The sequence below is a fragment of the Tinamus guttatus genome, unplaced genomic scaffold (genome assembly GCF_059628265.1).
Source record: "Tinamus guttatus ecotype Peru unplaced genomic scaffold, ASM5962826v1 Tinamus_guttatus_pri_ptg000125l, whole genome shotgun sequence".
Classification (NCBI taxonomy): domain Eukaryota; kingdom Metazoa; phylum Chordata; class Aves; order Tinamiformes; family Tinamidae; genus Tinamus; species Tinamus guttatus.
In genome coordinates, this window is record NW_028288659.1 from 6,353,471 (window position 1) to 6,367,043 (window position 13,573).

The following is a 13,573-nucleotide window of genomic DNA, read 5'->3' on the forward strand; positions in this document are numbered from 1 at the left end:
CTCCTCTTTCCTGTTTTCTTTTTTTTCCTGTTTCCTTTTTTTTCTTCCAGATCTTCTACCTGATGGTAGTCATTCTGTTCTTGCTGATCACCGTGTGTCAGCAGTGATGTAGGTGGAAGCAAATTTTTAACTGTTTTGGTTGCCGAGTTATGTTTATCATCTGTTTGGTTTTGGGGTGATGTTCAGTTTCAGGAAATATTTTTATCTCGCAAAAGTTTCCTTGATGTTACGAAGACCTTGTTTTAGCACCACAAAAGCTACTGGAGGTAGCAGAGGTCTGTCTTCTGTCAGGAGCTGAAGTCTTTGATTCAGAAAGCAAAGCAACATTAAAGAGAGTCAGCATCAGTGTAACCTTATACTTTCTGGCTCTTTCCGCGGCAGTATCGGGTGCACACTTAGCACCACGTTCTCCTTTCCCTTACAGTGCCGCAGCCCCAGGGAGCTGAGTGGGTTTGCACCAAGGCAGCTGGGCTTGGCTGCAGGGTCTGCTCGCACACGGGTAGCAGCGTGTCCCCGACGCGCCGGCTTTTCCCACTGCTGCTGCGCGCGGCTGGCCGAACCGCTGCCCGTCTCCGCTGGTGCTCCGCAGCTTGGGAGGCCACGGAGCAGAGGAGAGGGCAGGAAGGAAAACTCAGAGAGGAGCATGCGCAGGTGGAGAAGATGGGGAGCGGGCCGGTGATTTGGGTGAAAAGCTTTAATGCTGCCTTCTGAGGCTGAGCATGGCACAGAGGCTGCAGTTTGGTGAGGGCTCCTAGCAGCGACCAAAGACAGGTCAAAAGCTCAGGAAAATTCTTGGATCTATCAGCTGCTTTTGATCTATTTGATCAAGAAACATTGCTGACCCATTTGTGGATGTTGGCTTCAGTGGAGAGCTAGCTCTTTTGGCAATTTAGGGCACCGGTGGGCTTGAGAACAGTCACCAGTGGCAACGTTGACTTGGTGTCATGTCAGTTCCTTGTATCCTGTTGCTCTCGTAAGTCTGTGTTTCGGGGAGTGCTGACCTGGGCAGCGGAGCTCTGCCTGCACAGGGCTCTACATCTGTGCTCCTGCATGTGTGTGCTGTCCGCACCTCATCTCCTGTGAGGTGCCCCGTGAGGTGTTTGGTTGGGATCGCCCCGTCTCGGCGCGCGCAGCCGGTGCAGTCCCAGGAGGAGGAACGTGGCCTCTGCAGCCCGCGCCGCTTCCAAATCGATTTCAGGTGCGCGTCACACTCTGTCGGTTACATAAAATTCGCTCTGATTTTTTTCCTTCCTGGCTGCTGAGCACCACCAGACCATGACCAGTGGGATAAGTGGAAATTTTTTTATTCACTGATGTGTGCTCAGGCTACTGTTCCCAAAACAGAGGTGGTAGGAGAGGATCTGTGCTGCACTCGACAGCTGCTTTAGAGAAGAGTTTGCCTCTTGCCTCGAGCTGCCGCTGAGGAAGGGCTTGTGCAGGACGCCGTGTGGAAGCGGCTGAGGTGCGGGCGTGTGTTCCCTGCTGCCGACTTGGCTGCGGAGACGGCAGCCACCGCCAGCAAAGAGGAGCCAGCAACTGGGAGCAGTGACGGCCCAAACCCCAGCAGAAAGATGCGCCAGACCTCTCCGCTTGGCACTTGGGTTCCCTTCATGTTCATTGAGGAACTAGAAGTTAACTGAGGAGAGAGGCAGGTTTGCCTGCCTAGAGGAAGCTAATGCCAGTCCTGGAAAGCCAAGGAGGATGTGGAGGCAGTTGCTGGCTGCGTTGCAGAGCTGCAGGCTGCTCTGCGTGCCCGCACCTCGCTGAGGACACACAGTGGGCAATGGGGCTCCTTGCAGGTGAGGAGAGGCCCTCAGCTTTGGCTCCGTGTGTGTATCCAGCAAACCAGTTGCATGGCCTGGGCAGGCGGGGAGCGTTGCACCGCCGGGGAGCCAGCTGGCAAATATCGCGCGTGGAGAAATGCCACAAGAGCTGCATGGCCATGGCCTTCCACTTCCACATCAACAAGAAAAAGGTCTTAAACAGCTGCGTGAAGTGTCAGAGTAACAACGGCTGTGTGAAGGACTGGTGGTCCCTCGTGGTGTGGTGTGTTTTATTATGTATAATGTGGTGCCTCCTGTCTCCCCCACACATCTACCTGTTAAAGAAAAGAACCTGTTTCTGAATGAAAATACACCCAACCCTTAGCAAAAGCCGATGTGCAAATGCTTTTTGCAGGGGCTTAAAGTGGCAGTCTTTGCACAACAACACTCCCCATCTCAGCATACCTGCCAAAACTTGGAAGATATAAATAGGGATATTTTGGGAGACAAGCACATTTGCACTCCTTTGAAATGTGCTTGGCTAATGGAATATTTTGAAGAGAGGGAGTGGAAAAACAAATGGAAAGTGTTTTCTTTGAAAAGAAAATTAAAAAAAAAAAAAAAAAAAGCTGTAGCAAACTGTCTTTCCTAAACAGGGATACTTGGCTGATATGCACTTTACGCAGCCCTGGGTCAGACCTTGCAAACAACCACCAAATTAGGTCCAACTGCTTTGATGTTAGAAGCACGGAAGTGCCAATAATTAAGTTGCATCAGATTTAGGAAACGACTGATGTGTCTGCATGCCCACGACAGCAGAGTTCACTCTGCTGCCATCCAGCTGACCCCTTTTTTCTTTCTGTAAGCAAAAGGACTTTTCATCCAGGAAAATCAGCTGGTTTTGCACCTTTGTTTTGTTTTCTAAACTGCTAATTCCTTGAAGGTATAGAAGGTATTTGAAGGAGCAAATCAAAGCTCTCATAATGTAGTGTTGTATTATTTGTTGATGTAGGGCTTGATTTAGTGGCTACTTATTATATCAGATTACCATATAATTATCTTAATTATTGACTCCAGAAGTAAGCAGAGGGATTATGAGAGAGATAGGAAGGCCCAGTGGAGTGAGCGTGGCTCAAGGAATCAGACATATCCCAGGGTAATCTTGGCTTCACCACTCATTTGCTCTGAGCTGGACTTCTTCCTCAGCTGCCCCTCCTGGGAGTCGACAAGGAGTGCGGGGACAGGACTGAGGTGGTGACCCACGATTCAGAGAAATACAGGAGATCGGAATTAAAAGCACAGAGTGAGAGATGGAAAATTAGAAAAAAATACAGTATGCATGGCAGCATGAGTTTGTATTAAAGCCTGCAGAGCCTATGCAGTCTCAAAGGAGATAGCTTTGTGTTGAAGGCCTGAAATTTGAGTCTGATTGTGGTTCTTTTCCAGTCTCTGATTCCCTGTGTGACACTGGCTGTGGCAGGCAGCCTCTGAACCTTGGGTCCCCTTCTGAAAAACAAGGATGATGATTGATAAAAGTTGTTTCCTTCTGTCTTCAGTGTTAACTGTTAGGATTATTGGGGCAGAGCTCCTAGCCTTCAGCCATGGATCTCCTGACATTGCTGCCATTTGCATTTTCAGTTTCGGAGTCCTTTGTTTGAAAACCACTGACCTAAGTCAAAGGCTTGAGCTCGTGGGCACTGCTGCAGTACAAAAACAACGTTAGAAGGTTGCCAGTGTAGTTTTCTCTACCTCCTGTATCGATAACGTACAGCATTTCCTGACAAAATAATTTCTGTATTGACAAACTGAGTTGTCTCTGTCCCTCGAAGAGAAGAGCAAGCACGCTGGTTCTGCTCAGCGTGTGCAAATTACTTTCTCTGTTTTTGCTTTTCTCTCCAGAGCCAAAGAAAATGAGGATAATAGAATGTATCTGTTTCCTTCCTAGAAAAGATCAGTTAATGTGAAATGGTGCATGGTGGCTTAGTTCTGAATAAGTGGGATACCCTAATCCAGCAAGGTATCCTCGTTCTATTGTATGCCTTTTCTGCATGCCATCTGGAGTTGTTCTCTGCTTAGTATTTTCAGTATGTACCATATGTTTTTGCATGAAAATTCAATAAAATATGCATTATACATGAAAAGTGCTGTAGTAAATAAAGGAAGGATGGAATCCAGTCCCCTTTGTGCATGGCAGGGGCCCCAGATCTTCATAAAAGGTTTAGTCTAGTCTGACGTCTGTGCTCTTCTCCTATTTACTCCGTGTCAGTCTTTAGGAGATGCTCTAATTTAAAACAAACTCCGCTGTCCTGGGGAAGCGATTGGACGTGCTTTGGCTGCCCTCTGCTGAGAGCACTGAAAAAAGGCAGGGAAAAACGTGCATTTTCCAGGGCAGATAGCAGTGGGAGAAAGGGGCTGGCCGCGTCGTGGGTCCCCACCGCCACTTGTCCCTCTGGGTGTTTCCTCCCTTGCTGCCCCTTGGCTGCCTGTCAGAAGCCAAGCTCTTCTCAGCTGGTCTTTTGGGCTGTGCCGTGTCCTTTCCTCAGAAGGATCAAGGGGTTCTGGGCGGATTTCGGTGTATGGATAATATATCACTGCTGTAGCTGTTAATGCACTTTCTTAATGCCCTATTTTTAACGCTTTCTAGCAAGTTGATTTATTATTATATCTTCAGCTGTGCGGCACACCAAAGTGTTTTGATGATGAAAGGAGTATTGTACATGTATTTAATTACTGCCCACATTTTTGTATAATTTTATCTTTTACTGTTTTAGATGAGACATTGAGTTCTTCTACAGAAAAAAAAAAGCCCAGTAAAAATAGATGATTTAAAAGCTAATCTGAGAAGAATTTGCTACTTAAATGTGAGAAAATGTAACCAGTTCATTCTTCCTGCCTTTTCAGATCATCCCTGACTATGAAAATGTACAAGAACTCCCTTACCTGGACATGGTGGTCGCAGAGACGTTGCGCATGTATCCACCTGCTTTCAGGTACCTATTTTTTCCCCACTTCTGATTCCTCAGAGCAGATCGCTGGCTACATAAAATGGAAATCTGCTGTGGGGAAACCAATACGCACTTGGTTTCTGTGCCAACATCAATACTGCTTGTGCATTTGAAATCATAATGTGTGAACGAAAACTGGCTAATACTGGTATTCCTAAAGCAGCTTTTTTTTTTTTTTTTAACATCTAACCAGACAAGATGATAGCATCCAAAACAGCATCCAAGACAGCCAAGACAGTGAGTTCTTCCAATCCCCCAAGGTTACAGGATCGAGCCTTTTCGAGGATGGACTGCCTTGGAAAGCCAGATGCTCCTTCTTCGTTACACCTCAGGCTTTAGGGGTATAGAGCAAGAGCTGCCTGAGCTTGTTGGCTGGTGGAAGAGCTATCCTGCTAATCACTAAGGCCCTGATCTTCAGAGAGTCTGCACACTGAGAACGCTGAAGGGTTTTTGACATGTGCAATTAACTCAGACTATGCAGTTTTGCATTACTGCTGTGTTATAATAATATATCTAAAACAATGCTACATCCATTAAGTATTGAAAGTTTTCCCTCGACGTACACAAGAATAGTTCGCCACATTATTGATGAATTGAAAAGAAGGGGGAAAGGAATTAGAAAACTGCTTGATTGTCACATCTCAGAGTTATCACAAGCATAAATTTAAATTTTAAGAATTGAATTTTAAAGAGCAGTGAGCCTGCTCCACTGCTTTTCCTGACGCTAATGGGAAAATTTCACATAATTTAAAAGAAACGAAAGTTGATTTTGCTGTGAGAGCCTTTGAAAAATTTGTCCTCCAACTGCAAACAGCTTGAAATAAAACAGCTTAAAATCATACCCTCTTTTATATGTTCACAAAGATTGGAATCGAGCATGGACTTTGGTAGGACTGCACAGAGAGGAAATGTTAAAGACACCTGCTAATAGATGACCTAATGTTTTACTATGTTATATCTGGTATGCAAATGGAAATTGTTTTGCCAGTTAAACCATCAGGGATATTTGAATTTCAGCTGAAATGCAGAGACACAATCAATGTTTGTCAGATGGGAAACAGAACAGAGCAAAGTTGTTCTGAAGTTTCCACTGGTGTTATCTGTGGTGTTTATTGATCTGGCTTTTACTCTGATAGATAGGGAATAGACAGAACAGCCCAGTGCATCCAAAAGATCCTAATTGCTTATGGCAAGCATAATGCTGCATTCTGGGAAAAAAAAAATCAGTAGCAACCAAGCTTGTTATAAACAGGAAAGCTTTATTTTCAGCTAATTTACTGACCAGAGGACTTTCTTTCACAACACGGATGTTTCCACAGTCACCAATTCAGGTTAAAATGAGCAAGGTGGCTGGCCAATGCACTTTTTAATGTGCTGTGAGGAAGAGAGAAGGCGGGTGGCCGCAGAGAAAGAACGTGTTGCTGCAGTGATACCAGGGCCACAGCCCTGACACTGAAACATTCATTCCACAGCATGGGAAAAGGGATGGGAGCTCCTGCCCCGTGTCTTGCCCCTGGGAAGAGCTCCTGGGCTGTGACAGCCGGTCAACATCCCATGTGGTTTTGGGGACCACCACAAACACACACACACACAAACATACATATACACCCAGAGCGTTTTCACAGGTTTACACATCCATTCTCTTGTCCCAGCAGGGTGGTCACAGTGAGGTTCCTAAGGGAAGTTCTCCACCACTGGATGGAGGGAGCCTCTAGGGAAAGATGACGGTAACCTGCGAAGACACTAGCATCAGCAAGGGTTGCTGTATTTATCTACTGGGAAAGTGTTACTCCCTAAACTGCAGGGTCAGTCCAGCTGAAGAGATTGAGTGTTATGGTTGCTTCCCTCCCACTGTCTTTTTACTTTTATTAATCGTCTGAGATATGTGACTCTGACTGTTGCAGGTTCACTCGGGAAGCGGCTAAAGACTGTGTAGTTCTGGGGCAGCGAATCCCAGCTCGGGCTGTCATTGAAGTTGCAGTGGGACATCTGCACTATAACCCTGACTTCTGGCCAGAACCTGAGAAGTTCATTCCTGAGAGGTATGTGGGCTTAGTGCTTTCTCCTTCTTAGGCTGAAGTCCCTATTTAGACCTGATTAGATCAATGGCCTTCCTTAAATGCTATTTCTCTGCTTGGCTGCTCAGGAGGAACCCAGTATGGGCCCAGGAGTCCTGCCTGGCCATCAGAGACGCCAAACACTGCTGTCCCTTCACAGCTACCAACTCTCCACCTGAAGTAGCACTCCCCCCAGAAGGAGCACAGCTCAGTTTAGATGATAAAATGCATTCTTTCCACCAAATTACACAACTGGTAACAACAGCATGCCCTACAGAAGGTGCAAAGTCTGGTTAATGGTTGAAACGTGGCTCAGACTTTCAGCCTCCTTCCAAATCCAGTGCTACAAATAGTGTCACTTCCAGAAGTCCTGAAGTGAAATGGAGTTCTCTCTTGCATGGAACTCCCCATAATTTTCTTCCAGCCCCTGAGTTTCAGAGCAGCCAAACACACATGGCCAGGGAGCAGCTGGGCTACACCATGACTGGCGAAGCAGCCTGGGCCATCTCCTGCTCTCTGCGAGTGCAACAGTCCTGGCTTCTTGGCTCTGCCTGGCAAGGCATATTTTACATGGAGTATTTCTTATCATCTTCTAAATGGCGTATTTCTTATCTTCAGCTGTGGGGCCACTGTCAGGCTGTGTTTGTGTAACTGTGTGTGCCCTGTGCTATCTCGTAGCTGCTGAGGTTAGCTGAAGGGGAGAGCCCACAGGACTTTAGCGGGGGAGATGCTCTGGGGAAGCTCAGTTTTGTTCTGTGGGCAGCTCTATGTCAAGCTACCACCGTGCTGGAAAGTCTAGCAAGAAAGAAGCGTGCGCTCTACGAACGACCAGGCGCGATGCGGGCAGCCTGAAACGGCCTGTGCTAGCGGGACAGCAAACATCTGCTGTATCCATCAGGTTTGCCTGGTGGATTCCTTCTGGGATAAATCTCAACATATGCTGTATTGAGCAACTTTCACCACAGAGAGGAGCGAGGCCGGGAGGGAAGAGCTTCCAGCTTTCGCTGGGGAGGAGCCTTAGCAATAACTAGAAGTCTTTTTTATCAGCAGAGTTTGTCTAGAAAAGTTGTTTTGTTTGTTCACCACCTTAATGGGGATGAGAATGTGGAGTATGGAGTGAAAAATGGGGGCTACAAAATAGTTGACTCATACACTGATGTGTCTAGAAAACCTGGGATGATTTTCCTTTTGATATTTTCCTGAGAAATGAAGCATAATTATTACTGCTCTCACCATCTTGTATCACTTGCCAATCTTAGTAAGAATTGTAAAATAAGAACTTAAACAAAATAAACTAACTCAGCTATATCCTTCTTTTACTGATATTTCCTCAGTAACAATGTAAGGCAGGCTTTAAATTTGCCAAAATGATGTATGGGGTTGAAGAAAGAAGGAATCATGTTAATCCATTTACATAGGATATGTAACAGTGTTCAATACATGTTTTATGGCTCTGCATCTTGAATTACAGGCTTGTACAGTGCTTTGTACAGTATTTTCCCAATCTTTTTCAGGGTATCTAAGTGTGGGGATGGGGTGAGCACAAACACACCATGTTATTTTCTTTGCAATCCTCAAAATAGTCTGTACTCTTTGTCACCAGTTTAAATCCTGTACCAGTTCCCTACACTTAGAAGTCTAGTGAAGGAGAGGTTTCCAGGGATGCCACCCTGCCTGGCTGCCAGAGTCATTAGCTGATTAGAGAACATGAAAAATGGTTCTGTGCTCCAAGAGCAGCTCCAAATACCTTAAGACATGGGAGGGCTATGCAGATTTTTAGGGCAATGCCACTTTTGCAAGGATTTGTTTTAAGTGACCACACATTTAAGTGACCATCACATTAGTGATGTAGTTTTAGCTGCAGGTAGACTCTTATCTTCCTGATTTCTCACTGATCCTAATAACTTGTACCGGCTCAAACATACTGTACACAGAATGCATCCATTCTTGCAAACACTGGAAAACATGTTTTACTTTTTTCCTTTGCATTGCTCTTCAAATAGGAATTTCATTTCCTGCCTTGTCAAAACCAAATGCCTTATTTCTAATGGGTTGATTAAGTATTACAGACCCAGGCAGTTGATGCACATCTGCATCCAGACTGCCACTGTAATCTGTCTCGCCAGGTGGACTGAAGTCCTTTGGCTCTAAGAACAGATCTGCAGTGTTAGTTTTTCCCAACTTGGAAGCTGATTTCTTTGGGTCAAGAGTAGAAGGAAGGGCTGTGCTGAATTGTAACAACTTTCTTTCATAGCCAGTCCAATCCCATGAGATTATTTTATCTCCCTTAGCAAGTTTCAGAGAGAAATTAGGAAGGCTAAAACCAGCTCCTGGGGATCTGCTCCAGCAATGCAGAGTGGGGAAGCACTGCTGCTAGTTCTAGTGTGTTTGCAGCATTCTCATCTGTTGGTTTCATCCTAGCCATGATCTCACCCCAGTACATGCATAGCATGCCCTGTCTGTTTCATCAAGTTGCCATTTTTCTGAACATGGACATGAATAAAGGCAATTTGTTAGAGATAGATTACAAGTAATAACAACATGTGTCTGTCTGCTGCAAGAATCACCATCTGATAAAGAATGATGCCCATAGGCAGTTATCAGTTCATGTATGGTCATCGTCCATCATTATATAATCTGCCAATAGTCCCCATGGTCAGTCTCTTAAAACCAAATGAAATCACCTCCTACCGAGAAGCAAATAAAAAGCACTGAATCAGCATGAAAAAGTGTATCTTAAACTGTTTTCCATCTCTTTGCCATCTAGGTTTACAGAGGAGGCCAAGAAGGAACGGCATCCCTTTGCATACCTACCTTTCGGGGCAGGACCCCGGGGCTGCATTGGCATGCGGATGGGTTTGCTGGAGACAAAAATGACTCTGCTGAGGATTCTGCAGAAGTTTCGATTTAAGACCTGCCCAGACACTGAGGTTTGTACATGCAGAGGCTTAAAGGCTTCTCATGTCAACTTCTCTGCGTTGACATGTTTGTCCTAGAGAAGACAACCAACTTGCCTTTGTGACTTCGCTTCTTGAGGGAAAAATACTACAGCCACTTAATAGGGAGGGACAGAAAGCCTGGACTACATGTTTTAATCGAAATGTGATTTATCCTTTATGATTTTTCCTATAAAACAAACTTATAGATCCCTTCCTGGTGGACAGCAGCATGGGAATGCTAAAATCAAAATACACTGATTCGTGCAGGCTGAGAGGGGGTGTGCATCTTTCTTGGGATCTCAGCATTTGAGGATAGGCCTTTTACTATCTATCTGTATCTATTTATCTATATCATCTATATCTATCTATAGATATATATATTCCCCTTGCCATTTACTCAGCAGCTTTAGAGTTTATGGAGTTAATTTCTTTCTGTTCAGATCTATAATATACTTGGGCAACCACTGCCTCAGCCTCTGGCTGTAAACTCTATCTAATATTTTACTACCATAGCTGACTGTAAAACAAGCACTTTACAGCTTCCACAGTAACCCTTGTATGAATTGGTCCCCCAGCAAAAATGTCTGTCTGTACGTGGAGGTATTAAACACACATAAACTAGTACCTACAACTGTGCCTAATTTTTCCTTGCTTTCAGATTCCGTTGCAGCTGAAATCAAAAGCTACGCTTGGACCAAAAAATGGAGTCTACATTCAGCTGGAACCTCGCTAAAAGAAGATGCACTTTCTGAAACTCCCCAGGAGAAGACTTCCTCTATCAGTGACTCAATGGGTGTAATATTTTCCAACACCCCAAAGATGGGTAGGAGCCTAAGTCCCATTGACAGTCAGTAGGTGTTGTCCCCCTGGCCTCCTGTGGGACTGAGACCTCAAGTGACTTTTGTAAATGGGATGTGGGCTCCCAAGTCTTTTGGTGGTTTTTGAATTGCTCTGAATATCTGCAAAGGAGCATCCCACTTTTCATATGCTTTTCTAGATTGCAATTCTTTTCACTCATCCTTGAGAACACTTTCTGCAGGCTCCAGTTCAACAAATGGAGCAGGTGGTTAAGTGTACACTAGATTTATAATAGGTTTTAATTACAGTTCATTATGTGGCATGTCCTGGTGATGTACCTATGATCCCTCGCTAGATAAAAGCCCAAGAAGTAGAACAGTTACAGCAGAAGACCTGGAACCCAGGATACTTTTTTCACTCTTGAACTCTGTTAAAAAATAAAGCCAAGTCTCTTGCACCATGCTTGACCTCTTCCTCTGTCTGTGAACTGCAAAAGCTGCACTTGCTCATGCTTTTGAAGTGCCTTGAAATTCACTTTTAGATTAACAATCTGCACTTGGCCTGTTAGATTGACTGAGGAGGAAGGGTGAGTTCACCTGTTTAGCAGTCAGGTTCCAGTAACACAGACCAAAGAAAGGAGGTGGCAGCCATTTTGCTGCTTACTGAACTGCTGCTGGAAAGGAGAAAATAGGAATTGAAAGAGAGCAGGAGAACAGGGGGAAAATTAAGGGTGATTAGAAGATGTTGCTACAACATCTGCATGACTGCTTTGAGGCCTTTCCTGTCCCTCACTGCAGCTGGCACCATGTCTGCTAGGCTGGAGGAAGTCAAGAGGGCTGCAGGCCTTAATGCCACTGGTGAGGGTGTGGGGGTCGGGAGCGTTGGCTGCAGCACTTGATTCTCTCAGCGGCCCCAGAGCCGGTCACAGCACAAACGCCGGCCTCGCTCACCACAGCGGGGAAGGAGCTTGCTTAACTGCCACCAGCAGCCGCGAAGTTCAGGCCGAACGGTCATGCGCATGCACCTTCACAGCCAAAGCAGCAGAACTTTGCTCTTTGCGGTCCCTCCGTGTTCTTCCCTACCTCTACCAGGGCCTTTGGTCACTGCTCAGCAGTGGAATGTCGCACACTGGTGATGATTACCTGAGAAGCCTTCTCCTTCAGCGGGCACTGCAAAGTGTTTGACTGTAAAACAGAACCTTGACAGTAGATGGTCTCAGCCTCAGGGCCCTTTTGTTCTTCAGTTTTTATTAAAAGCAAAAATTTTCAGGGAAATGTAGGTATATAGAAGCACTTTTCTGCTCTTTGTGAGTGCTGAGCTTCTGCCTGGTGACACACTCTGCATGTTTCCTTAGGCACAGCACCTGTCTGGATGGTATGTGTGAAGAACTGCACCCGTAGAAAGAAATGCTTTGATCAGGGATCAGCGTCATTGCAAGATCTGGTCTGATGCCTACCTGTAGTTTCTTTCGTTTCTTTCAAGGAAGCACCTTTAACTGCCTTCTTCCCACATGCTGCCTTGCCGCTGGCCAAAATACTTCCTTGCTTCTGGAAAGTCATTTCTTCCTGTCATGAGATCTTTTTATTTTTTTTCCTAAACCATAACGGTACAGGTAGTAGTGGTGAAGCACTAACCCATCGGTCATGGAACTAGTCCTGCTTCCACTGAGCATCTCTGAAATGCTAAACACAAGTGCCTCGTTACAAACACACCTATTACATGAATTACTGATGGAGCAAAAGTTATTTGAAAAGCAACATGCTGTATATATCCTGCTTTCTACACACACCTTCTCCATCATTTTTTCCTTCTCAAAAATACCACAGTAGCAGCTGATTTACTGATTGTATATGCAACTGCAGTAAAGCTGGGTGGTCCTTGCCTAAAACCATCTCACATTCCTGATATAAGCAGAAAGCAGCAGTACTTACTTATTCTTGTCTTTCGTTTCACAGTACAGAGGCAGCCATCAACGGGTTGTTTGTCCCCTCCAAATTTTTTGCTCTAGTATTTCCTGATTTGACTTATTAGTTCTCTGTGAACAAATACTTCAAGTATCGGCAGTAGCACTCCAAAACAAAAACTAGTAATACTGTGTTAGTGCGTGTATATAACACAGTCCCAGCCTGATCCTGAGCAGAGTTGGCTTTAGAATTTGTTAAAGCTACAAAGTGAGCTCTGTTTATAGTTACAATGCAAAAATGTAACATTTTATCTTTAAGTACCAGTAGCATTTTCAGTACAGCGTGCCTATTTTAAAGAATAGCAGCTGATTCCAGGGAAGAACAAGGAAGCTGGTTTAAAATAATTTTTCTCCCCAGAAACAGAAAGTGTGTTGTCTTGCATTGCTGAGCTGTGGGTTTGTTTTAAGATTAAGCACGTCTGCGTTACAAAGGGGTCCTAGTCATTCTCCGACAGATGATATGAAGGCTGTTTGATAAAGGAAAGTTTCTATTAAAAACATCTTCTGCGAATTTGCAATGATTACTGAAAGTTGTCAGTATAAAATGGTATTTTTAATGAGGCTGCTGAGATAAAAAACCTTTACAGTTTTGTACTTTATAAATAGCATTCCTGGGAAAATTGAGTTGAATCATTAAGCTTGGTGGCAAATTTGGCATTAAACTGCAAAATTTCCTCTGCATATGATATTTTGTGAAATGACCAACTTCTCATTTCCCTTTGTTAAATGATATTTCACCCTTGGACACAGCTTTGACCAATAGCAGACTCTTCTGTGCATTTACAGTAGTAAATACATTAAAAGGATCTACAGCCGCATATGTCACTGCTTCTTTCACGCTGGCCCTGCTCTTTTTCCTCAGTTTGTAAAGGCTGATCAGGCTCCAAGATGTTTGCTCCCTGCACCGGGACGTGCTGTCGTTGTGCTGATAGAGGCAGGAGAATTTCTGCTACTTCTTTGCGAGTGGAGTTGGGTCTGTAGCCAGGCCTGGAACACTTAAGTGCAGGGAGCTGCGAGAAGCCTGTCCACTTGTAAAATGGGTAAGCGG

At 44.9% G+C, this 13,573-nt stretch overlaps 1 protein-coding gene across 1 annotated transcript in view; it reads left to right on the forward strand.

The window, feature by feature from the left end:
• TBXAS1 (thromboxane A synthase 1) overlaps window positions 1-11,024 on the forward strand; it is a 209,737-nt gene extending 198,713 nt beyond the window's left edge. The window contains exons 10-13 of the mRNA XM_088521625.1: window positions 4,665-4,753; window positions 6,673-6,810; window positions 9,593-9,755; window positions 10,423-11,024. Of these exons, the coding sequence (XP_088377751.1) occupies window positions 4,665-4,753; window positions 6,673-6,810; window positions 9,593-9,755; window positions 10,423-10,497 (465 nt within the window). The 3' untranslated portion in view covers window positions 10,498-11,024. The remainder of the gene's footprint in view (window positions 1-4,664; window positions 4,754-6,672; window positions 6,811-9,592; window positions 9,756-10,422) is intronic.
• Window positions 11,025-13,573: the final 2,549 nt, after the last annotated feature.